At 41.9% G+C, this 27,888-nt stretch overlaps 1 protein-coding gene across 2 annotated transcripts; it reads right to left on the bottom strand.

Annotated features, from left to right (window-relative positions):
- Window positions 1–120: 120 nt before the first annotated feature.
- Window positions 121–9,765, bottom strand: LOC144943837 (ES1 protein homolog, mitochondrial-like). 2 transcript variants are annotated; one of them, XM_078871683.1, is made up of 7 exons: window positions 9,457–9,765; window positions 6,837–6,889; window positions 6,241–6,354; window positions 5,412–5,531; window positions 2,921–3,013; window positions 2,356–2,511; window positions 122–1,114 (listed from the first exon to the last, which is right to left on the bottom strand). In XM_078871683.1, the coding sequence occupies exons 1-7, from the start codon at window positions 9,643–9,645 to the stop codon at window positions 985–987; spliced, it is 855 nt and encodes a 284-aa protein (XP_078727809.1). In that variant the 5' UTR covers window positions 9,646–9,765; the 3' UTR covers window positions 122–984. The 2 variants fall into 2 exon arrangements, with proteins under 2 accessions (XP_078727810.1, XP_078727809.1); XM_078871684.1 differs by lacking the exon at window positions 6,837–6,889 and having other exon boundaries at window positions 121–1,114; window positions 9,457–9,488.
- Between the last annotated feature and the right edge of the window lie 18,123 nt (window positions 9,766–27,888).

Raw genomic sequence — 27,888 nt, 5'->3', positions numbered from 1 at the left:
TGCGTTATGTCCTGCTCTCATCATCTGCAATGTCATGCAAAGATTAAGACAAACCATTTAGAGTGCAACTGCTTGCTTTTATTAAATACATTATACATTCACAGCAAGTTTAACACGTGTAACTATAACATTTTAGTATTGGTGTACATTGCATCAGAATTTTTAAATATTTCAGTTTAATTTATTTAGTAAAATAAAATTAACATTACAAAATGTCCTTAGTACATTTTTTTTTATATTATAACTTTTAAGTAAAATTCATACTTTATTTTCCATTCAAATACTGCATCTGCAGATTAAACATCTGGATGCAGAGTACATTTATATATCTGGAGGAACATGTAAAATATACTTAATTATACAATTATAGGCTCATGTGCTTATAGTAATGCAAATGCACTTGGAAAAATGCTACGTCTTTAATTGTTACCAGTCAGCATGAAGACAGCTGATAATTTGAAACATTCATTAACTGGCTGTGACGTATCCAATAGCAAATGTGGATAAAAATGATCAACAATTCGTCTAATGACATATGCTATGGATCTCAAACTCTTGTTCCCCATGGTTCATTTAATCGCAGCTTGTAGAGTCTGTCATTATAAGAGCTCTGTGTGGCATCACATCCATGGTACCATACAGCCTGTAAAATAGATAAGAATGCACTCGCCCCACCCCCAACAGTGACTGGAAGACTGAATGGCCAGGCTCGTAGTTTGTCATTCTTCCACTCCGTTTTCAGTTTCTCAAGTGTTTGGACAACCACACTCGATATCCATTAACCAGTGCTAGAGCAAAACAGGATATGTTGACGAACAATTAACTTTCAATTTGCAACATTATCCAGCCTTGGTATGCTGTAGTGCAAAAAACCCCCGACAAAAACATCCAATGCTGGAGTACAAATCATACTCCACGCATCTACAAAATGTCAAGAGCTACGTTTCACAACAATACTTTTGGAATCGATGCCTACGACAGATTTCACTTCTTGGCGAGGTTCAGCACTGCCTGCACCATGGCCCCGATGCCATCGAAGATGTGATGGTAGTCGGTCTCGCACATGAACGCCGGCGTCGTCACCACCTTGTTCTTGGTGTCCACGTGGACCTCGTGAGGATGGCAAGTCAAGGTAAAGAAAATTCACACGTTCATGCATTCACTCTGCTTATAATAAGGCGAGCGCCCACTGAGACAGATGTTTCTCTTGTAAGGCAAGACCTGGGATACAAATACCTTGGTGCATAAAAATGAATGCCACAATTGAAGCCAAGAAGCTCCAACGGCCACGTACATGAACAGCACTACTCTTTGGTTTTTCCGGTAAAGTCACGTAGGTTAAAAAAAGAAAACAAATAAATGAAATCACGACGTTTCGGAGGCAACACAAGCTTCCGTCTTCAGAATAAACGTCGTGATTTAATTTCTTTGTTTTCTTTTTAACCTACGTGACTTTACCGAAAAAACCAAAGAGTATGAATCCTTGCAGTCACGAAAGCTTCAAATCTAGAATTAACAGCACTGACAATTCACTGCTGGATGAGGACCTCTTCACCCCATGCAAGTTGTGGGTGCTATTTAAACATACATGACCATGCTGATTCTAGATTTGAAGCATTCGTGACTGCAAGGATTCATACTCTTAGGTTTTTTCGGTAAAGTCACGTAGGTAAAAATTAAAATTAACAAAAGTAAAATAAAAATCACGACGTTTCGGAGGCAACACAAGCTTCCATCTTCAGGTGGAACCGTCACAGCACGATTGCTGTATCTTGATACGACGTTTAGGAGGCAACACAAGCTTCCGTCTTCAGGTGGAACCGTCACAGCACGATTGCTCTATCAAGATACAGCAATCGTGGAACCGTCACAGCAATCGTGCTGTGACGGTTCCACCTGAAGACGGAAGCTTGTGTTGCCTCCGAAACGTCGTGATTTTTATTTTACTTTTATTAATTGAAATTTTTACCTACGTGACTTTACCGAAAAAACCTAAGAGTATGACCATGCTGGTCCGCGTGGGTTGTGGGGTGGGCAAGGAGCAGAAGATGTACGAGCACAGCAGTACAACTGTGTATTTTGCTGCACTTCCCTATGCTGCCCACCACGGTCCCAACAGCCAATGATTACCTGATGTGCATTACGGTTCACCCATCCAAGCTCAAAGCCTGCTTAGCTTCCAACGCCTAACAAGGTTAAGTGCATTCTGGGTGAATTGGTCAAAAGCAGCAAAAAGAAAATAAAAAAATTCCCGTTATGTAGATGCACACCTCGGTGCGGAAGAGGAAAATATTTAGCTATCAGTGAGTAGACACACCATTTTTCTTTGGACGTTACAATAAACAAAAGGATATGGTGACATTTTTTTCCACATGCTTCGCCCCCATGGTCTTGACAGCACCGGCAGCAGCGTGGTGGGGCCACTTCCCACCCTTGTCGCTCTCCTGCCCAACGCTCACCTCCACACCAGGCAGCACGCGCGCCGCCAGCACTGGAGCAATGCAGCAGAGCCTGGTGGATGAACAAAGATGCCACGCGTAGCCTTCAGACTTATGGCAAGTGCTGTGGGCAAACACGGATTAGGGCCGGAAATATTGTGGATCGCACCACGCCCAGCCGCCTTTGTCTCCTCCTCAGTGTTGATGTTTATACACCACACCAGGTACTCGTGCAAGGTTGAGTTGACCTAGCAGAGGTCCATAACCAGTCTTGGGATCAATTGTCACTGATGTGAGCTTTAGCCAGGAATAAAACTCACATTGCCGAGTTTGTAGTGTAGTGAACTAACTACGACATCGCTGATTTCGATACACACACACACGTGCCGATGTCAAACATAGGCAACAAGAATGCAGACAATGTGATGCAGCTAAAGTGCTGTCTTAACTTGTGTGGATGGAGTGGCCTTAAATGCACTCACCCAATTGGTTTCTTGGACCCATGGAACTCCTTCAGCACCCTCTCCACATCAGCATTCACTTTGCAGTCGCTACCCTTTTCAGCAAACGTTGACCTGGATATTGAGGAAAGACGTGGTCAGGATTGTCAAACTTAGAACAGTCAGGAACACAGTTGTTTAAAAGCAAGGAAATTTACATGGGTGGCCCTCAGTGATTGTGCAAAGTTGCTACTTCAGGGTACACTATTTTCATGCTCCTACTAAATGAACAAACAATCATCTATATATATAAAATCGCAAATCTGTCTGTCTGTGTGTGTGTCTGTGTGTCGCCGGACCATACGCAGTTTCATTGGACGGCGGTTGCCCCTGGAAACGGGTAGCGCCGCATTCGCTGCCAGGTGGACGCCATTTTTAATTCCCGTTAAAAATATGCGCACGCATTTGTGCTATAAACTCGATATACCCAGCGTTGCCCGGGGGGAAAATACATTTAAAATCTTATGAAAACTTTCAAACATTCCATACCAATGAAAAAACAACTGTGTAATTACTTTTAAACCCCACGCGCCAAGAATCGATTCTCTGAATCGCGCAAAGGAGTCGAAGGTTGTAGATTCCTTTAGATTCGGACGATTCCCGTTTACTATAAGTTGCTTAAAGTCGATATAAACTGCTACGAACGGGAAATATCCGGCGTTGACCGGGGCAAAAATGTAATTAAAAACTCCTGAAAAAATAAATAAATAAAATAACAATGAAAATGAAACTCTATCATTCAAAATGTAAACCCCCAACATGCCAGGAATCGATTCTTTGAATCGCACAAAGGACTAATCGAAGGTTGTAAATTACTTTAGGATCGCGCTTCCTGTTTAATATAAGTTGCTTATAGAGTTGATATAAACTGCTACGAATGGGAAATATCCGGCGTTGACTGGGGCAAAAATATAATGGTGAGGGCGGTTGTGAGTGGCGATTGTGAGTGGTGATTAGTGAGTGGTGAGGGGAGGTTGAGTGGTGAGGGTGAGTGGTGAGGGTGAGTGGTGAGTGTTGAGGGTGAGTGGTGAGTGATGAGGGTGTGATTGGTGAGGATGAGTCGTGAGGGTGAGTGTTGAGGGTGAGTGGTGAGTGGTGAGGGAGAGTGGTGAGGGAGAGTGGTGAGGGTGTGATTGGTGAGGATGAGTGGTGAGGGAGAGTGGTGAGGGTGAATGGTGAGGGTGAGTGGTGAGTGGTGAGCGTGAGTGTTGAGGGTGAGTGGTGAGTGGTGATTGGTGAGTGGTGATTGGTGAGGGTGTGATTGGTGAGGATGAGTGGTGAGGGTGAATGGTGAGGGTGTGTATATATGTAAGGTTATTAAGAAATATATTTTTCACCCGGGCAACACCGGGTACTACTGCTAGTGTTAAGATGAAAGTGTAACACAGGAATACCTAATTCACTTCCCTCTGACCTCAGTAACTTCGATCTCACATCACATTTTCATCTCAGAGCACTAACTCATGGCAAGCCTCACACAAGGCTGAATTTCACATGCAGGTTACGTGAGCACAGCATACCAATACACGTGTTATACAATGTTGGGGTGATGGCTGAGGGTTACTAAGTAAAAGATCCAGTTTTATGAATCTATTTGACAAATTTAGAAAAAAAGCTGGTATTTGAAAAGATCCAATTATCACTGGCTAATCTAGTTTCCTTCCATGTGAAAACACTCCTTTAAGAGGAACACCACTGTGTTGCCATCAAGCAATCACAGCAGAAATCTAGAAATCACCATCCCTGACTTAAACCTGCAGTGGTCACCAGCAGAACATTAAAAGTCTGGGATTTGTCCCTTCCACTTTATGTGACAGATCAATTTGCAGTCCTCAAAGACACTGGGTGTTATTTTCACTGCCTCCAGCTGAAAGCCGATTTCCACAAACCCGACCCAAACTCAGACTAAGCCCATCAGCAGATGGATTAATTAAAATCTCTGAAATATAAAGTCACACTGGATTGATTCATTTCTGTTTGACGTCAGTCAATCAGTCTGGAAAATTAGAACCGCCAAAATAAGGCCACATCCAACCTCACCAGTTCTCAGGTACCCTCCCGAGGTGCCCTCAGAACTCTCAAGGCAAGCGATGACATTGTGATAAAACCATCGGCAAAGGGGACTCAGTGGTTATATGGTGAACATATCTCTATAGACAGGAAGCATTCAGACAACCAAGTGACACTTCCTTTCACTGCTAAGTCGACCACGAAAAAACAACAGTTACACTTTGGAATCAGTCAGAGGGCCCTACTTAAGGCTGCAAAAATCTCAATCCAAACTGATTGCAAAAAGAGCCATTTACCCGAAATATTGCCTATAATATATATTTCCCTTTAAGGTGTCTTTTATTGATGAATGTATCAAATTCTTAAAGAGAAATTGACCACACACCTTGCCGCTGGACCCTCTGGGAAAAAAAGTCACAGTAAACCTCTTCTAAAAATATGACTGTCACGTAACAATACTCACAGATTTTTGGCCACTCCAAAGCCTCCGGGAAAGATGATCGCATCAAAGGTGCTAGCATTCAGCTTGGCGAGGTCACTGACTTTTCCACGAGCAATCCGTGCAGACTCCACAAGCACATTCCTGCCAGGCATACAACAATTACCGCTCATCACACCATGCAATCAATTCATGGGGAAAGATCACAATTAATCTTCGTAGACCCAACTAATATTTATACCTTTTACAATATTTACTATCATAACCTCAGGTTTGAAAAATATGTGGCTATTAAGTGAAGAATGGCCAAAATGTTTTGAGAAAGAAACACTTTGAAAGGTAGTAAATAATGTCAACATTTAATTTTACATTTGACTGATATTTAGAAATTACAGGTACAGTAACACATTGTGTTCTTGGTTCTTTCGGTAAAGTCACGTGACTTTACCGAAAGAACCAAGAAGATGAATCCCTGCAGTCACGAAAGCTTTAAATCGAAATTTAACACATTGTGGTCATGAATTAGTGCCAGTCTACATTTTGTGAGCAGAATCAAATTTGAATTCTTGTTTTCAGTGTCATTTATATAGTTTTTCTAATTGTATTGTATAGTTACGTTCCTTTCATAAGTATATAATTTGCATGTCATTTGGTGGATATTTAAGATACCTTTATTACATGTACAAAAAGATACACGTATTGTGAGCATAATAAATAAATTCTGATCATTATACGTATCATTGCATTGCTACCATACAGTTGTGCTTATTGAGAAAAGTCTCGTACTGTTAAGGGGCTGGCCAGCAGTGAACCATTTAGCGTCATTATCACACCAACACTACTCCTTACACACCTCGTCTCTCCAATGGCAGGCTCCCCCTTGCTATGGTCCACCACGTGCATCTGAGAGACATTAGGAGCAAACATCTCCACCTTAGCCCCTCCACGGCTCAGGTGGATCAGCACACTGTGGAACAGAAAACACTGGTCTTCATAGATTGCTTGGCAGGTACAAATGTACACGTTCGACAACCAACTTTGAACACAAGCTAAAGGCTGGGGAGTGGTCCTGTGCATTGACACTCGGAGGAATGGATGTCAGATTTTGTTTTAGATTACAATGCGCATGAGAGTAAGAAATGGAAATGAACAGCTGTCTTCAAAACAAAAAGAGGTGTAAACATTGCTGTACATTCATCGTTTGTTCCTCCAAAAGTGATTAAGTGGCTTGCATAAGTGATTTGATGAGCTGGCACAACTTGAGGTAGCCATTTTATCCAAGAATCTACATATTTTTTGCCATTGTGGTGCAAGTAGAACATCTAGTGACTTAAGAGTTTGTGCGAATAGTGTTCTTACAAACGCGATTGAAATAATGTATCACAAGAATCAATTTTAATTGATTAATCTTTTCAATGACCACGATTCATCCTATGTAATAACACTTACGAGGCTGCTTCAAGAAGCTCTGTTCCATCATATACACCTGCCCCAGACAGTACCTGGATGTAAAAGATAACACACATGCATTGCATACAATGATTCCTGCACTTTATGCCATAAATACAGCAATGGAGGGCTTAAAATCTGTAACCAAATGATTATCTACATTTAATCAATTACAGTACTGTCTCGTTAAATTTCAATCCTATGTCATCAATGCACTGCTGAAGGCCTCCCAATGCCATATCGGGCTTGTTTGTTTTACCATACTTCACCACGGTGGTCAATGTGGGCTGGTCAAGGGTTGGGAGAGCAAGCACAGGTTCAGATGTCACTCGCAACTCATGTTAGCTGTGGCCAGGAATCAAACTGGGATCACCAGGTTCATCGTCCAATTTGTTAATTACTGCGCCACCACTCCCATGTTGCTGCTCAAAACGGTGTATGTAGAACGAAAACTGAAAAATGGGCAAAAAAGCATGGAGGGATGCATCTTTCGAATAGAGATAAAAGGCACAGAGAGAGAAATAAATGTTGTATAGAACATAAGTGGGTTAATGAATCGTCAAAACTGTTATGTAGGCTTGGGCAGGCCACGTGGTGAGAAGGAATGCTGTCTGTTGGGCAAAAATGACATGTTGGCACTCAATGAATGAAACGTGTCCCAGAGTACTTTCATTGAGGAGATGATATCCACTTGTGTGCAGGTGCGAGGTGGATTATCACATCACAGGAACGCGTGAGATGACAGGTTGCTGCAAATTTCCTGTTACGCCTTTCTTATCAAAGTGAGTGTTTGGTTTACCTATGGTATGTTTGGTTACAGGTGTTATAATGGCAAATACAAGTGTGAAAATTGTCTGACCGATCATATTAACATATTAGTTATATCAGGTGTTACTTGTCATTACTATATATGCACCTGTGAATGTACATGCATGTTAACCCATATTATAAGCTACATAGCAAGGTTGATAGCTCTTTGTATGTACAGACTTATTGTCAAATCAGTGCTGGATGAGTGCTTAGCCACAGAATTTGGGTTATTTCACCATACTGTTGAGCGCGGTGCAAACAAATATATTGCTGTACTGCTAAACAGCTTTCAAGATCTAACGCATTTCAAATAATTTGGTTTCTATACACCACCCTGTATATAACTGACAAATAACTGTACTGTAGCAATAGCACGACATTCTGCCACAATAAAAACAAGCCATAGGCACAAGAGTTGTCATGCATTACGTTGTATGCTGCATTACGCACATGCTATAGGTTTACAAAGCCATAAGAAAGCTTGTAAAACCTTTGCTAATCACTTTCACATGAGATAAGTCAATGTTTTCCTCGCCCATAACGCAGTACTGTAAGTGACCTTCAGAATATGCGGGCGGCGCAAACCAAAAATAACAGGGTACAGTGTCGAACTCGGGTGACATTGCACACGTGGCAAAGAATTTACATTTTATATATTTACAATGCAGGTATATACACACTTGTAATGTACACACTATTGCATGGTCGATTCAGTACCCCGTTAAATTAAACACAGCATTTGTGCACTACAATAATTGCTGTTATTGCAATGCTCAATACAGAATACACAATGCAATTCGTCTTTTTTTCTCATAACCAAATAAGAGGCTATGAAAAACGTCTTCTTTTTTCAGAGAAATCCAGAAAACAAATGATGACATGTGTGCATTGTTTAATCATCTAAATGGTTGATTCTGGGAGGAGCATGGGGTACTTTACTTTTACCGGACCAAACATCAATAAACACAGCTCACTTCTTCTGTCACTTCAAGGTGACTCCCCTTTCAGGTGACAAACGCAAATGAGCTCTAAAACATTGTCCAAGTGTTGCGATGTCCAAAAGATATCCTCACCCCACCTCCAAGTGGGTTCCTGACCCTTGTACGCGTTGATGTTTCACGAAGACGATAACCCCCGTTTCGAGAGAGACCCGGGTTAGAACTGCAGCAAACTTGCAATGTGCAATGCATCGTGAACGCACCATTGTACCCAACATTAATGCACTGTTACTGGTGACTTGAATATTCCTGCTGCACAACGCTATTGTACTATAACAACGCTATTGTACTATAACAACGCTATTGTACCATGCAGTACTGACACTACGAAGATAACGTAGTAAACAGTATTCTCTACTCTATCGGTGCACTGTATACATGTAACTGCACAGACACTACAACTACGACACCATTACATTACTGCACCCCTCTGGCACCGTGGTCACTGTAACTGCACGGACAACCCATGCGTTTCTGCAACATCAGCACAGACTTATACAGCATGTACTGTGTTGAACTTCTGTTGAACAATTAGCACGGTCGGCTACGTACGGTGCGAAAGAAGTTCAACATACACAATGATAAGCTAACAAAACCCCATGTATAGCCTTAAACAAGACTGTTGGGGCAAGTGCTCTTGTTAGCACGGCACCGGCGTGGGTCGGTGGCCAGCCAGTACCACGCCCGACCGCCTTTGTCTCCCCAGTGTCGATGTTCTACACACCTCACCAGGTACTCATTTGAGGCCGAGTCGACCTAGACGTGTTTGACCGTGAGCGGGAAATCCAACTCGGGCCGCCTCGGCTTCTCACCACGGCCACGTTGCCCGCGTGGGCCCTCTCTGCCGAGCCCGTAGCGTGAAGCTGCCTCTGCTGCTTCTGCTGCCGCGGAGGTGGCGTCAGAGGCGGCAGCAACTCCATGTGGCGGCCGAAGGCCCAAGGCCGCAGAGGTCGCAGAGCCGCGCACAGCGCTCCAAGCCGCGTGCACCGCATCGCCGCCATGCAGGGCAAGAGCGGAGAGGTGGGGGGGGCACCGTGACGGGAGAAGAAAATTAAAATTAAAAAAGATAACTACGGAGGCTTGCGGATAAACACGAGGCGACGAACAGTAATCAGAATATAAAAAGGGCGGGAAAGCTCTCGCCCTTATATACTGTGACGTCACCGGTAATTTGCTCGCACGCGATTGGTCGGCGCGGTCAGCGACGGTGTGACGTCACGCGTCAAGTTTAGTTGCTAAAAATGTTTTAAAGTCCTCACGATGGAAACTTCGAGCACCGTGTACACAATTCTAGATTTGAAGCTTTCGTGACTGCAAGGATTCATACTCTTTTTAGGTTTTTTCGGTAAGGTCACGAAGGTAAAAAATTATAATAAAAAAATAAAAGAAAACATTGGAATGTAGTTTTATTTATTATTTTATTAAATATATATCTATTTTTTCACCGTGTACACGTTTTTTCTCGCATTGTGTCGATGGATGTTATGCAGCTACAAGCACCGTAGTGCGTTTGAGAATTTAGCTTGTTGTGTATTTCAGCAGTGAAATGTCAGTACCCCATAAGATCTGTTAAGTCCAGATAAGAGAAGGATTTCCTCACAATAATCTTCCAAATAATTAATACACCTCTTAATAGAAAAGCTGCATGTGCTTAAATGCAGTCCTGCACAATTAACCATATAACATGGAGACTTAACCGTTTTAATCTTATGGAAACGTGCGCTATGCATTGAAACATTGTACGCAGTTTGCTTGAATGGCCTCTCGCGTTGTTAGATTATTAATGTTGACAAGATAACGACGGTGGGTTCGTGAGGAAATCACATGCGACTGATGGTTGTACAAATGCAGCGAGTGTCAAGATTTTTTTTTTACAATAAATTGCTGAACTTCCACATTGTTGCAGTATTGGTCATTCGTCTGACGCGCTTGAAGTATTCTGAAAAGGAAAAGCTGTATGAGTTTAGTTTATTGTCCTTTCCCCGCAACTCCGATTATCACGGTTGGCTACGTACGGTGCGAAAGAAGTTCAACATACGTGCATACATACCAAAAAGACTTTTCAATGTTTAATTCACGGTAATAAACATATTTTACGTAACTGGGCACGCAAATGCGTGCTTCGGCTTTCCGGGGAGGATTATGGATATTTTGTCGACGGCAATATCGCCAACATTGTGTGTAAAATATATTCACACAAAGTACCGGACAGCCCTTTGTCAATCCACTGCTGGATGAAGGCCTCCCCACACCGTGTCAGTTAATGGGGCTTCTTTAGGCAGACTTCACTTTGGTGGTAGGTGTCTTCAGGTCACCAGGTTCATAGCACAGAGCGTTGACCTCCATTGCCACTGCTTCACTCAATTTATCCATACTGTTAAAAAAAAAATCTTAATATAATATGAAGCCGTGTAGTTACAGATGAGAAGCCGTGAGTCACTCGTGAAGCCATGATTGATGTCTAAAAGTGACAATGCCCATCCAGACAAAGCTCAGAAATGCTTGTCCCTCCACCAATTCCTAATCCTACTGCCTTGTTGGCTGAATTGAGGTCGACATTTATTCATTGAGTGCCACAGCCACAATGTATGGCCCAAACATACCTGCCTCCTTTGACCCCACTTGCCCTCCCCCTTCCACAGCCTTGCCCTCTGCTGTAGCAGTCATTTCTTTTCCCAAACATCGGCCTTGGGGGTCTCATGGCAATTCATAAACGATACGTCATGATCTATAGAGCGGTAAGCAAAATGCATTATTTATAAACCGTAAACTTCTGCACCACATTCGTTCGTTATCACACAGAGTGCAGGGCTGCATGTCGAATGTAAACTTATGATACAAATTTGCTAAAAGATAACTCGATTTTAATGTTGGCCAGAGGTGAGCCAATACAATTACCATAACCTCATGTCCCTGACCGCAATCTGCAACTAATCTCACAGCCTGCTGAGCTCCTCTTAAAAGGTACAAACGAAGCATACTGAGAAATTAGCAGAGAGCCAGTTTCCATGTATAACAATGAAGGGCATGGTGATGCATGTCTGTGATTCAGCACTTTGGAGGTAAGGGTTGGAGGATAACACACAGGACTTAATTTATATCAGCCGGGTCTGTCTAGATAGGTGACCCACATCCAGTGTACGCATCGTTATGGCTGTGGCAATTAGCGGTGTCTCTACTCCAGTCTACCCGGGATATATTCAGTGGCAAATGATAACTGATCGTGCGAGATGTGTAAAAACTCTCAAATCTCAGGTGGCCAGGAGATCACAGGGCAGGGAAGGGTGGGTTGTGAATCCATTTTGTGGACCTTTCAGTCTTCTAACGTGCAGGTTTTCTCCAGGTACTGTGGGTTTCCTTCCATTGGCAAAACACTCCTTAAAATGACAAGTGGCCAAACTTCCCACTTTGGCACTCTACTGGAAAAAAAACTGTTTTGCGATGGAGGTTTTCCTGGATAAATGGCACAATGGTCTCCAAAAAACATAATAAATACATACTTTGTGCAAATATATGCAACTGTTTAATAAAAAAAATCTTTCTGTCATATACTATTTCATTCGCATTCTGTAGTTGCACTCATTCCACTCTTGGATGAAGGCCTCCTCACACCATGTCCATGCGATGGAGTTATTTCATCATACTTCACCATGCTGGTCAGATATCACTCGACATTGTAAGTTAGCCATGGCCGGGAATCAAACTCAGGTGGCTAATTTTATATCACACTTCGCTAACCAGTGCGCCATTGCTCCAAAAAATGTTCTCTGGAATGATGATGATAATTATAATGTAATCACGCCACAGCGTTTTGTACCTCCTATTTTACAACAGTAAACTCAACGCTACCTGAGGTTTATGGACATTCATTACAGCAGACACTAGATGGAAAGACACCGCAAAGCGGAGCCACAGAAGTAGACATTGAAGTTGCTTGTACTCTGGGTACGTCACCGAGAGATTGAGAGCAGTCAGTGTCGTTAGGTTGAAGGGGTAGGAGAGTTGTGGTGTTAAAAAAAACATTTGTTGCCACTTTTCGCTCATAGCTAAGGGCTGCTGGAGGTTGCACTGTCCATAGCCTCCATTTAATCTTGGCCGACAGATCTGCAATAGATTTTTTCTTCTTCTTTCAATTGCGTTAATGCTTTTAGCCGTCCTGTGGTCAGAAATGGCTCGTGCGTGTGCACTTCATATTTGATTATTCTGTTAACCTCCCTTGGCCACAGATGGCGTGGGTGATTTTTAAAAGTGGTCACAGATCACCCTACCGAGGCCAAATGAAACCTTGTTACATGGCTGTGTCGATGCTGTCTGTGATGTGTTCGAGTATCCAGGTACATGGCAATCTGTAACAGGGATTTTTGTTCATTATTTCACGGGATGTGGTTGATGGAAGTTACTTTGGCTGTACATTGATCTTCTGACAGGCCATGCACAGTCCCTCCGTTGACAATCAGCAAGTTTACTAAATCCCTCCCCCACCTCTGTCCACCCAGCAATACAAATGATTACACCACAGTTTATCGCTCGCAAGATTGTGTGTGATGGGGTGAAGTGTGGGGAGCGGTAGTGTAGCGGTTCCACACGCTGCGCTACGAACCCAGTGACTCGAGTACGATTCCCGCTCACGGCCACCGACAACCAGCACTTGCCGTAACAGTCTGTTAAGGCTATATGGGGGATCTTTGTCTTGTGGGCACTCCTACCTCTTCCAAGACATCTGGCCAGCGTAGAGGTATTGAAGACCCTTCCACTGGCAATTTGAGGCTTTGGCTAAGTACATGTATTGTCAATTCACTGCTGGATGGCGGGGTCATTTGAACATCCTTCACCATGCTGGTCAGTCCGGGTCGATGAAGATGAAGAAGACATACACAGGAACATAATACAGTGCAATGGATTTCGTTGCACTGGGTTTCAAAGTGTTCCACACTAAACCTGGCCATATTTCTCAGTACAGCCTAGGTGTATCAAAATTGTGCAGTATGCTGGAATAATGTGCAACACAAGCCCACCAGATTTTGGTAAAAAAAACAATCTATTCCTGTTACCCACACACAGATGCAAATTCTCAGACTGTATGGGTCAGACAAGTGGCAACCCTAGCTGTCCACGACGGAGTCTCACAACCTTTAATAATTATCTGCTTAGCATAGTGGTCACGTGATTATCCAAGGACTATCCCAGTCTTAACTGTGCTTAGTTTCAAGCTCTGGTGATATTAGGTGCATTTCACTTGATTTCGTCAGTGATTGACTAAATGTGTAAAAAAATATACATTAATGTACTTCTGATCATCTGTCTCTCCTTAAAAATACAACATATTCGAGATCATTCACTAAACGATCTCCCAGGCTGATGTTATATGGCACGAGTTTTAAGACAGAAATTAGCGGAATTATATTAACTTAATTAGCCACAATTCTCTGCATTGGCACTTAGTGAGTATTCATAATTTGAAAACTATTGTTTTTACATGGCGCAAATTAAGACTTCTTGAGATTACTGTACCTTTGCTTTGTTATACTGCCAGAAAAAAACGCATGGCTGCTTTAACTTTTGTTGATGTAAACTTTCGTAGAAGTAACTAGAAAGGCGCCACATGTTAACCAAAAAAATGACTTGACAACTAGAGTGTGCTCAATAATAGTTTTTCATAAGTTTCCTAATCATCGCAGCTTCATATCATGTAACAACTTGCATTTGGATTGGATCCATAACAATGCACATGCTGTCAGTTACACAAGGAAGACATTTATAATATATATATTTAGAGGGTAAATTCTTGTGTTTTTTCGTTTCAACGTAAAAACATTTTCAGGAAACGATAATAATTCATAAACATAAAAATGAGCAACGATAATAATAACGTAACAATATTTCGCAAAACGGACGATTCGGTTATCATGAATCTTACGTCATATGATGTCAGAGTACAGTATTGCACCAACCATAATATAAAATCAATATAATCCTCTAGAAGCCCAATGAAGAGGAACAATGTAACCAATAATGCGAAGGTAAACTTACGACAATCATGTGATCAACAGTCACGTAATATCATTGCGTGAGTGGGATTTGCATTTAGAGCCATGTTGTGTTTCAAAACCAGTTTAATGCAGAAAACTTTTAGCAATGCCCCATAAAAAGTCACATAACAATTTTACTGGGAACAGAGCCATTAACACCACAACATTAAAAAAGTTAAAAGGACATCTCGGCTGCCCTTTAAAAGAAGAATGATAATATTGCTGTCATTTTTAATTACTTTTCATTCAATAAAACATCATAGTACATTAAGAACAAAATGACTCATGGCTAAAACTGCTGTTGCCTTTTTCAAATGTTAATATCTTTATAAGTTAATCATATCTTTCAGGATATAATTCACAAAGTCTATCAATTAGGGGGCTCTCACGATATATGTGCATGAGAGGTCCGGATGACAATTTAGTGTAATTTTTAAAATATAATTTAGGATAACAACATATTTGGCAATACCCATTTTCATTTAGGTCTTTTATGATCTTTGTATTCCTAATTGTACTTATTTTGGCAGGGCGCAATGACTGCCGGACTTTAATATTTCATTGGCTCTTTACGGGCACTGTCAAGACACCTTTTAGAGCTTATTTACAGTCCAGATTAAACAAAAGGAAATGCAGCTCACCATTGCAACAAACCATACATCATTCATGTCCCCTGAATAAATGGATACACTTAATGCACTCAACCCAATTACTCCGTCTGATTTATGTGCTGTGAGTTGCTGTAAAAATGTGGACTATTCTTGGAGGTGACACTCAGCAGATTTAAGCAATTTTCCCGATTTGCCATATAGCAGTGCCGAGGGGCGGTACGCACAGCGGAGGGCCTTAGAGACAAGGGCACCAAAGGGGAGAGGAAACGGGGTATAGGGCAATGGATTAAAGGGGGTACGGGTTTTTTTTCATTTCGGGGAGTAAAAGCGGTCACCGGGAACTTAAGTGATTTCACAAATGGTTGGGTGCAGATCTCCCCCGTGGGACTTATCGTTGTTCAAATTCAGCCGGAGAGAGGCTTGAGCCGTCCAAACAGCAAGAGCCAACATCTCTGCGACATTCGCTACCGCTGTTGTTCTTAACCGCTAACGGCTGTTCTAGTGTCTGTGCGGTTCGCTGATAAGATTTCTGTTTCTCCGCAGTGAGTGTCGATGCTGATTTTTCAGCTGACTCTGGTTTAGCCCTAAAGGGGTATGGCTGGTGAATCTAGAGAGCGTGACCTCGGCTGACATCTGTTTTTCCCTGACCTGCACACTCACTTTGGCTGGAAAAAAGGTACAATTTCTGTATTTTCTTGAATCCGAGAATGACCGATATATGTTTCACAAAAATAATTGATATTGTGGCTAACTGGTATTTCCAAGATGAGAAATATGATTGTAATTCATGTTTACGTCAGCTAAAAAAAAATGTTGTTCCTTGTTTGTTAGGCTAAGCCATTGGAATTGAAATGCAGTAAGAATCAAAGTCATGCCCTTTGCTCACATGACGAGACAGAGTCCCTTTATTATGAGGTTAAATAAAGAGCAATCCCATCTAAAACATATTCAGCTATTATAATGCAAAATTATATGCAGATGGAAAAGAAGCATGCTCAATAATACATGTTTACGAATGCATAAATAAATGTACATATACTTTTCTAATTGTCTTAGCTCATGCCCACACATATGCATGTAATTGTTTGGCAAAAAATACATATGGAGAATGGTACTATGAATCAATTCATGAACAGATTCTTAATCTGACAATACATGATTCAAAATAAATTTTTAAGAACAATATATATTTTTTTATTTTTATTTTTATTTTGATGTTTTACCTACGTGACTTTACCGAAAAAACCTAAGAATAAAAAACAATATTTTTAACCCGCTACATATATGTTGTACGTGGGATGAGGCGGTGGCGCAGTGGTTAGAGCGCTACGCTACAAACCCAATGTGCAGAGTTTGATTCCTGACCGTGGCTAACATTGGTGGCGAGTGACATCCCAGCCAGGGCTTGCTCGCTCCTCCCCTGTTCACAAACCCGTACTGACCAGTGTGGTGAAGTATGGTCAAACAACCGCCATGAACGACATGGCGTGAGGAGAAAGACTGTGTCGTCCAGCATCTAATTGATATCGGGCTGATATTAATTGTTTTCATGTTTCACATAATGGGTTAATATGATGCATGTAGACCACTGGAGGTGCTACTATTCACCGCAGAGTAAAAAACAAACGATTCTCTAAAAGAATCCTCACCTAACATTCTTGGTTCTTTCGGTAAAGTCACGTAGAAGGGAAATAATAAAATAATGAAAAGAAAACAATAAAATCCTCACGACGTTTCGATTGCAACACAAGCAATCATCATCAGGCGTGAAAATCACAGCAATAATTGTTTTCCTTTTTTTATTCTATTATTTCCCTTCTACGTGACTTTACCGAAATAACCAAGAATATGAATCCCTGCAGTCACGAAAGCTTTAAAACGAAACCTCACCCAATATTTGATGTTATAAATGTAGGGGTTTTTTTTCTACGATCATCATCGTTCAAAAAATATATGGTACAACTCAAATGATTATTCAAGCATAAAGAGTTGATAATATATTTGAATATGGTCGAGAGATTTCGAAATGCTTACCACAATATATATCCAGATAACCCTAATGCCTGTGTCAGGAGGGAGACAGAGAGAGTTGAAAGGGTTAATGCATGCAGCTTGGCTCTATTTCATTTATCATTTTGTCTGTCCTTGGCATTCTTAATTAGAGTTGCGTTTGTGGGGGGGGTGTGTGGTTATATAATTAAATTGTGTCAGTTTCCAGGAGATTGTGGGTTAAAGGGTTAATCTCTGTTTCCATGTACATTATAGGAGATAAAAGTATGGCACTGGATTCTCAGCGCAGGAGGTTTCCAGTTTTACTGGTAGGGGTGCGCGTTCGCGCTTTACTGGTGTAGCGCATTACGCAAACATGAAATCCGGCACTTGAGATTAAACTCATATTTTTTTGAAAACGGCATCTGCATTTTTTTTTTCGATTTAAAGTTTTCGTGACTGCAGGCATTCATTTTCTTGGTTCTTTCGGTAAATTCGCGTAGAAGGGAAATAATAAAATAATAAAAATAAACCATAATAAAATACAATTCGCACGACGTTTCGGCCACAACGCAAGCAGCCGTCTTCAGGTGAAAAACAGGGCTGTCTTTCAGACGCTGTCTTTCCAACAGACCTGTTCTTCACCTGAGGACGGCTGCTTGCGTTGTGGCCGAAACGTCGTGATAATTCTTTATTGTTTTATATTTTTATTATTTTATTATTTCCCTTCTACGTGACTTTACCGAAAGAACCAAGAAGATGCATCTGCATTAATTAGTATCCCTCAAGTACGAGTATCAGCCACGAGGGTAGCTACTGTGGTGCAATGGCTAACACAATGGATTTGCCATCCAGAGGCCACCACTTCCATTCTGCCTCCCCGCTCCACCATTCACGCAGCAGTACAAATGTGTACACCACGGTGACACTTTCGACACGTCACGTGTGGTGGTGAGGTCAAGTGTGGGGACTCCCATGCCAAGCGACCCATGTTTAGCAGGGAAAAATAAAAGCTTATTCATGACTTAAAGCTTTTGTGATGGCAGGAATTCATATTCTTTGGGTCTTTCGGTAAAGTCACGTAGATAGGTTGAACGAAAATAACAAAACAACTACGACGTTTCGATCGCAACACAAGCGGTCGTCATTGTGATCCAAACGCCGTAGTATTTTTTTGTTATTTTCGTTCAACCTATCTACGTGACTTTACCGAAAGACCCACAGAATAGAAATAAAAGCTGTTGCATTATGATAATGAGACGCCATTTACAATTTAAAAAGAAATGAATAACCTCAATTTCAATGTGCTTTAAATGCACCTTTATTTATCAAGCAAATCCGAGCAGAGTAGTGGAGGCACTTTGTGAATTATGGTTTCACATTAGGGTTATTAAGTACCGTCGCCTGTTATTTTTATCAGAACCATTGATTTTCAGCTATTAGCCATCTGCATGAATGCTCGCTGTTGCACGTATTTGTTGTGATGTTGCACAATTAGAATGTTGTCCCTGGTATGTCATCAAACTAAATTAGTACCTTCTTGGTTCTTTCGGTAAAGTCACGTAGAAGGGAAATCATAAAAATAAAATATAATAAAACAATTGTATTTTAAATAATTGCATTTTATTATGTTTAATTTTTATTATTTTATTTTAAATAATTGTATTTTATTGTTTTATTTTTATTATTGTATTATTTCCCTTCTACGTGACTTTACCGAAAGAACCAAGAAGATGAATCCCTGCAGTCACGAAAGCTTTAAATCGAAAACTAAATTAGTACCTATATGTACGTGAGGTTTTCGCAAAAGCTTAAACATTACCGTCACTGTTTACATTTGAATGTGTTTGATGCACATAAAATTGTAGCTCCGATTTTATTTGAGATATTCTCGTCCGTGCTTTTGCTCGTCTAATATGCAGAATAAACATATTATAAATGCATACAATTAAACACCGCCAGTATCTCACTATTTCTGAAGCTCACCTTAAGCTGTATTCATGACTATTAAGGTGAAAAATGAAATTAAAATTAATAAGACGGAAGCTTGTGTTGCCTCCGAAACGTCGTGATTTTTGTCGTTTTATTTTTATAAATTTTAATTTCATTTTTTACCTACGTGACTTTACCGAAAGAACTAAGAGTATGAATCCTTGCAGTCACGAAAGCTTCAAATCTAGAACTATTAAGGTGGCTGATGCATTTCTTGAAAATAATGCGCAGACTGCTGAAATGTATTATTTCCACAATGGATATTGAAAGCAGAACAATATGCATGATCAAAATTAAATGGGCACTCAATGTAACAAAAGCAGGGCAATATCAAATGAGTAAGGAATTTTAGACTGAAATGGCAAAAAATGTAATCAACCATTAGTTATTAAAGTAAGAAAACAAATCTAAATATAGTTCCTTTATAACACACCACACGTTTAAATTGAAAGCAGCGAGACTTGTCATGTAATCCATGGGTTGCCAGGAAGACACTCCTGATATTACATTTCTCAGAGATATCAGACTTTAACATACACACCAGTTTTCTAAACCACCAAATCTTTCAATAGCGTGCATGTTATCTGAATCATTACAGGTAAATTTGTGGGGACTTTTATCTGAAGGTAGTTTATATATACCAGTTACGTTAACTTAACAACTTCAACGCTAAAAAGTTGTTACAGTAAAAAAAATTGTGACGTGACTAAAATCAAGTATCAAGCAATGCCATGTTTTATGAAAGTATAGTTTTAATAAAATGGTATCCGGTACATTTGGACAATAAAAAAATTACAGCTCAAAGACGTTATTGTAAAGCTACAATCCCATCATCATCATCATCAGAAGCAGAGACTCTCTCGGGCAGACTTTGTGTGTTTATTTCCGAGTTGTGGGTTGCATGGAATCTGCGGGATGCATAACTAAAATGTTGAGCAGATGTCTCAATTTCTATGTGTCGTACCATTCAATTCTAAAAACATGCAACTCTCATAAAGGCATAAACTGCTGGATTTCACACCCAATGTCCCAGTCTCTAGCATTGCTTGCTTCGATTACCCTGGCATTGCTCCGAATGTTGTCTAGAATAAACATGCAAAAATAAAGAAACTTTTAATTCGTTATCAAAGCAAGAGCAATGTAAAACTGAGGGTAAAAAAACACTCTCCGAAACAATTGAGATGAATGAAAGTTTGAGTGTATTATCCACGCCACACTAATTATTACGCAAAATGAAACTCGACAGCGCAATTAGCGAAATGCTAATTTACTGCATAGTTTTTTTTATAGGCTCCTGGTTTAATTGACAGCATTATGCGATCAATACCGGGACAAAGGGGCTGTTTATGCACAATTCGGTCTCTTGATACTCACCGGTGTCCATTAATCTAATAGGAGACGCACAATGGAACTGCGCGCGGTGGGTCGCAGTGCGGGCCCAGAAATGCTTTCTTAAACAGAATCTGCGCGCGCTTACCTTTGTACGAGTGCACTTACAGGAATTGCTAGTGATTTTTATAATCTAATATATCCGTGCCGTATTGATTTATTGGCAGAGCGGGTCCCGTGCTAGGGTTAGGGAGATTTCATTTTCAGGCCAGACGTACGCAGACATTTTTTTTTGGGGGGGGGGGGCATTAAAAACACGAGAGAGTTTCCAAGAATACTGAGCAACCCACCTTTTTGGCGTTCAAAAAACGGCAAAGTGAAACCATTTTTGAAATTGCCGATTAAATTTCCTATTTCCAAAATTGACTATGCTGAATGCTTGCAATTCCACCTTCGCGAATAAAGACGCTCACGGTTATTGCAATTCTATTCACCGTGCGCATTCGGTAACTATTCTCAACCGAGACGTGGTTCGTGCTCAGCGGTGGAGTTGTGTTGCATGGACTGTGGCGAATATCAAGTTGGTGTATACAACGCTATACTCATTGTGATGAAAAATGTATCTTATTACGTAACTTGTTATGCTGGCTGAACATGTCAAGAATGGTGGTTGCTGTTGTCATGGTTTTGATGCCTTGATACACACACACACGCACGCACATTTTGCATTGTTAAAACCTTATGCACTCTCTCACCATCTCATTCACTCGAGGGATCTGCTTTGGTCGCTCTCTTCAACTCCCCCTGTCTGTTTAACTCCCCACTGGTCCTTTCCTGGCAATATAATTTCCTCCCCATGTCTCCCCATCTCTCTTCCAAGGCCCCCAATTCCCTACTCTGGGAACATTTCTCACACACAACAAAAAAATACAACCCCCCAAGAATACGATGGTGGACTTTTGGGGGAAATAATTAAATAAGCGACTAGCTTTGAGGATTAATTCGATTTCAAGTACATTTACTCCTGCAGGCATTCTGGAAATAACTCCCTGGTAATAAGATATTTGTGAACATTCTCTGTAGAGGGGGGAGGGGGCGGGTGGGGAGGGTGGATGGACTTTTTAACCTTAATGATAGGCTATTTTACACACACACACATCAGATGTGCCTTGTGGAAAATGTCCCTAGAGCAGGGCTACAACCCTTGTGGATTTAGTGGGCCTCCTGATGCCCCCTAGCATTTTTAGATCGGGCTGAAAGACACCCGCAAACATTTTCGACAAAAACCACAGCGTTTTGAGTCCGCGTTTTTCTCCCTTCTCAAAGGGTGACAAATGCAAATTATTCGGACGAGGGGACCGTTAATTTTACAGAAGTCAACAAACAGTAGGCTCAGTGCTGAGTCAGTAGCCACTAGTGTGGTTTCAATATCATTATATTGTAGTAGAACTCTTCTTATCCAGAGCACCACTAACTGGTAGGACACTATCGCCTTGCAAAGTGGGACGGCGCTTGTGCTCCTTAATGTTTACAGGGACTCAGGGAAAATTTTAATCTGTAGATATTGCACCTAGAGCTCAATACACTATGATGCAAACGTAGCCACTCCTGTGTTAGCGCCCACTCTGTGAATGCAGCTTGAGGATGTAACGCAGCTGACCTAGAGTTTTCCAATTTAGACGCAGCTGGGCCCTTGATCATTTGTAATGTGGAGCTAATGTGTACGTACCATGGAGTGGAACGGTAGGCGGTGGTTAGCGCACTGCGCAATGAACCCGGCCATGGCTGATACCGATGATGTTCACCCGCGTGGTGAAGAGGAGGAGCCAAACATTTCCGATGAACGACACGGCATGGAGAGGCCTTCGTCCAGAAGTGGATTGCCAAAGGGTTGTATATAATTGGTATCAATGTATGATAGCAATGCGTCAATGCTAACCTGTCACCGGGCAGAATCCTCTAGACTCTTTAGAGAAGCTGCGTGGTGTTCATTTCAGCTCATCCGATAACGAGCTCCGATTAATCCACCGCTGTGGTATCTGTTTAATCTGTCTGTGCGCCTTACCGGAAATGGAAACAAAAAAATGATTCATTTGCCAAACGGAGTCGCAGGTCACCACAGTTGGCACACCCTTTGATTTGTTACGGATGAGTGAGATTTGTAAGTAAATGTGATACAAGAAGATTCCATGGTGAGAGATTTGTAAAGCCACAGCAGCCAGCTAAACATTAGCTTGTCTTCACTACAGTACATAACTGAATTTTCACATTTCTTCCAAAGCCCAGCAGTGGAGACGGAGATTTGGTGAAACTGAATAAGTTACTTGGAAAATAATAAAATGTTATCTAAAAGCAAAGGTCCGAAGTTAATTAACATTTACAACAGTAAAACAATATAAATAGTACAATTTTAAATGAATTAAAAATATTTCATTTCATTAAAGCGTAATGCCAATGTTAATGCCAATGAAACAAAGTACACAATTATTATGCGTCGTACAAAAACAGGCGCATGCTGCGCAGTTACGTATCGAGTCAAGCTTGCGCATTTTGGTCTGGCGCGGTGGGAAGGGTAGGGAAGCAGAATGATGGAGAGGAGGAGGAGGGGGTAAGGGTGGGGCCATATGTTGGAAGGGTGGAGGGAAGGGCAGAGAAGAGTGGAAGTGTTGGGGAGGAACCCTAGTAAGTGGTGGGGGATGGGTGGGGGGGTGCATAGTGGGATGGAAGGGAGGGTGATTTACTGGCCATCTCTGTAATGAAATGGCATCTCTGGACGGGGCTGCAAAAAAATGGCCCATAATGGATAGGCCACTTTGCTTAATGAAATTAGGTCTTTGGGCCAAAAACGCTGCCGTAACTCCATTAATATATGTGCGGTGGCGGGGCGGCGATGCTGGTGGTGTGCGCGCGCGCGTGCGGGAGGGCTCCAGTGTGGCTCGTCGAGCGAGCGGGGTACAGGCAGTGCTGCGCCAGACTCGATGTGCGGGCACTCACGCAGGGAGACGCGCAAGGAGGAGTGGGATCGGCTCGATTGCACGGAGGGCGCTCTGGAAGCCGGGCGGGCGAGAAACGCTCGCTGCCCGCGGCCGCCGGGCAAAGTCCGACCGACCGTGGCACCCTTCGGCAAACAACTCGGAACGGACGCGCACGAGGTTTGCGATGGAACGGGACATGGGATATTTGACGATTTTTTTGAATTATTTTCTGCGGGTTGCATTTTTGTGTGTTTATTTTGAGTGAGGTCTTAGGCGGCGGGGAATAAAATGTCGTGTAATTTAAAGGGGGAAATAGGCTCGACATATTAAAATACGTGTACAAGTATTATTGATTTTTTTTTAGATATAAATCATGAATTTGCTGTCAAGTTGCAGGTAATTGAACTAATGTCACTGTGTGTAGTCTGTCTTGCTTAAGTTATCACTTATGCAAGGTGTCCTGTTGACACGTAAATGCTTATTAAGTGTTTAAATGAAGTAACCATGCTGAATTGTAGTTAATGAATAATTGTAATTCTTAATTTAAAACAAAAAAATGCAAAATATAAATCTTCAAAACGTTTCCATATTCTTTTAGACGATTTACTTATGAATTTAACTGACTATCTGTGGTAGTCTAATTGTGGCCGGATGTGGCTACGTGGATTCACTGCTCTGACAGCGATGATCAGTACCGGAAAAAAACCTAAATCCCATTTATAAGATCTAATGCGTTTTGTCATAGTAACCGACTTGTGTTGTTTTTTTTTCTTTCTCCCGTGGTGTGGTGTGATGCGCTGGACGCTTCAGTCACGATCTTTTAAAATTGTATTTCTCGAACAGATTCTCCGATGGGACCACACGGTTTGGTGCGTTACTCGTAAAGATGTGGTGGTACAGCAAGTCCAGCCACCGTCTACCCTTCGGGGTGATTTTTCAAAGTTTCTCCGGACTTCAGCAAAACCTCCTCCCCCCCCACCACCTCCACCGAGATTTGTGAAGATCCCAGAAAGACGGCCGTCCCTGCCTTGTGCTTGATCTAACCATGTGCTGTCCCAAACAACATGGTTTGTTCATGCACCAGGTAGAGGCATGCCCCTTCTTCCTCCAGGTGGAAGAAGCAATGTCACAGGGCGAAGCCACACGTCCAAAAAAAAATCATTTGCGTCGCATGAAGTACTTGAAAACAAGATTTTAAAAAAATGTTAACGCGGAAACTTGACACTTCGCCGATTTTCTGCAACCATTTCAAGCCCAGCTCATGTGATTGTAAATATTGGCGTGGTCCCCCCCACTCTTCTGAAATATTACGCTAAAAGTTTACAGCTTCTGTTGTTCAGATTTCAAATCTTGCATGCGATGGGCTCTCTACGTCACTGCTGCTATTGTGTTACCACGAGAGCGCAAACAACCACATGGCCCAGGCAGATGTCCAAGATGATGATGCGCTAGCGTGCTCCGTTGTGCGAGGGGCCATTTTTGTCAAACGGCTCGGTGGGTCGCATATTTGCGATATTTTTTGACTATTTCTTGACGAATCTTAAAGACCGCTAGAAGACTGGTTCCGTCAAGGCAGCGTCCACAACCACAGCCGTGTTATAAAGATCTCAAATGTCGTATTTTTCTATGTAAATGAACATTTTCTGCGCTGTGTGTAATGTCGAAGCCAGCCTACGAAAATAAACAGTTTTGTCTGCTCTGCCAAAAGGTACGCACTGTCAAACACATAAACATCAACAAGACGTTCATATTAATTGATAAAAAAAATACACTGCCAATATTCTGTCCGTAAAATAAAAATGAGAGCAGTCCTTTCTGATATTCAACGTCACCAGCCGTGTCGTGCTCGCAGTGTAACGTAATTGAATAACGCTAACGTCACTCGTCCTCATGCCACGGGTTAGCACGGAGATTCGCCCGTTACGAGTGAGTTTTCATGCAATGTGATTAAGTCAACGTTGCAATTATGGGCGTGTACTGAAAGAAACACGATATGTACCTCGATGATTTCGCGATCATTTTTTTTATTGAAACACATTGATAGATGACGACTGGGATATTCATCCCAAAAACGCATGCGCGGGTCAGACAGCAGCGCGGATGTTCAACCACGCGATAAAAATTAAAGTGATTTCCACCCCCCCCCCTTCCCCTCTCCGAGATTTTGTTTGATGTGAGCCAATGGCCATGGCTCCTTGATATGAACATATGTTGAAAATTAGACGTAATATGATAAACACATTGCGCCTTAATTATTATTGAATCAGTCCCATAAAAACGCAGCAAAGAAAAAAATCGGTTGCATGCACGGTTTGTTTTATTTTTTGAAAAAAATTGACAGCCATTAGAAATGCCTAGGTAGGCTACTTCTATGAATCCAAAATAAAGTATATACACATTTACTGTATATATTTTGCTTCGGATTGAAATTTCATCTCCCATTTGAAAATGTGTTTTAGATTCGGCAGGAAAACACCACCTTCCCCACCAAAATGAAATAAATGAGAAACATTAAGTCAATTCCACCGAACTGGAAATGCAAGTAAACAAACTGAAATATCGCAGAATCGCAGGTAATTTTACACACGCGCGCGCGGTGCTCAGAGCGAACGTCACGTGTGTCGATGTGCCCGGAGGACAGCTGCAATAGCAGCTTTCATCTCCTCCATCTCCCGGCCATAATGCCCCGTCCCACCCTAAACCTTGCAGAGTTAGAGCAGGGGGTCCCCAACCCCCGGGCCGCAGACCCGTATCGGTCCGTGGCCTGTTAGGAACCGGGCCGCACAGCAGCAGCAGGAGGTGAGAGCGGTGAGTCCGCGCGTGACCCGCCCCCATTGTTTTATTATTTACCACTTCCATCCGCGCTTCTTTCCAGCACTGCGCACTTGTGTCTCAGTCACAGTGTTGGTAAGCCGACAAGCTGCTAACCCCTAGTAGCCAACATAAGTAAAAAACAAACATCGTTGGAGAGCTTCTTTGAAAAGGTGTAAAAGACCCAATGATGAACGCCCCCCCCCCCCCGGTCCGTGAAAAAAATTTCTTCCACGAAACCGGTCCCTGGTGCCAAAAAGGTGGGGGACCGCTGAGTTAGAGGACCCACGACATCTACCCGGAAGAGTGCGCGTTTGCTATGTGCACGCGAATGAATTTACAGCCTTGGAAACCTGCAACGCAAACGCTGGCTGATTTATAAGCAAAAATAAATGTGTATAACGTACATGTATCGCATTTGGAATGGAGCTGTCTGGATCATCGCGAGCGCAATTGCTGGCGACTTTATTTTGGAGTGTTACTCGTGTGCGTAGGTGTACATCGCCCCGTTCACAATTCCCTAAAGCGGTGAGCGTAGTTCCTGGTGCATTTTAGGGTGGGACAGTGCTAAAAGACAACTTGCATATTACAGAATGTATACACGCATGAACCTGGCCACAGAGAGGTAGCGGATACAATTTGAGGGTGTAAAAATGGATCAGGGGGTCATATTACAATTCAACATTTTCACAATCACGAGCATCAAAGTTGCAAAAATAAAAATTCAGAACCGTCAGCAGATGCTTAATCGGGAAGAGCAGCTTTAACAATGCACGATGATAACCTCCTCTTAAAACGAACGGCTCCTCATATATCACTGCCAGCAAGGCAACCAGATTAAGATTTCAGCTTCATTCATTTCTGAAGTTTGTCTATGAAAACCAAAAATAACTGAATGCAGAGCGCCGGATGAGCCCTGCACTGGCTTGTACCCAATACACGACTGAGTACAGCTCAACCTTGGGATCGTTTTCCTCGCTCAGCTGAGCAGGCGGCGGGGGGGGGGCAGTCTAAACAGGAAGGCAGTGTTAACAGCTGTTACCCATCAAGATAGCGGTGTTTGACCCTAGCTTGTAGTCGTGTGATCGTGACCCGGGTATTTGATAGTCGAAGAAGAGAGCTCAACTTTGACATCGCTTGACGTACATTTTGACTATAGTTTGAGAAAACCTGATTTAGCAAAGAGTTCAGGGTAACGTCTAAGGCATTATCGTTTGACACGTCTGATATACATTAAGCACAACAGGATTAACCACAAACTGAGTGCTTCAAAATGATATGACTAACTAAAAATGCACATTGTGGGACACAAACAGGAAGGGATGATATAAACACAAGCACTGAAATCACGAAGTAAGACTTTTTTTTTTTTACAATCTTGGAGAAAACAAATGACATGACGGAGGTTGAAGGAATTTCCTTAATTAAAAAAACAAAAAATCACCTGGACCAAAACAGGTAATTCAAATGACTATTCCATATCATGAACATTTTACACATACCACCCA

This window comes from Lampetra fluviatilis, chromosome 32 (genome assembly GCF_964198595.1).
Source record: "Lampetra fluviatilis chromosome 32, kcLamFluv1.1, whole genome shotgun sequence".
Classification (NCBI taxonomy): domain Eukaryota; kingdom Metazoa; phylum Chordata; class Hyperoartia; order Petromyzontiformes; family Petromyzontidae; genus Lampetra; species Lampetra fluviatilis.
Note: the sequence above shows the minus strand (reverse complement) of the source record. Positions and strands in the feature narration are given on the sequence as shown.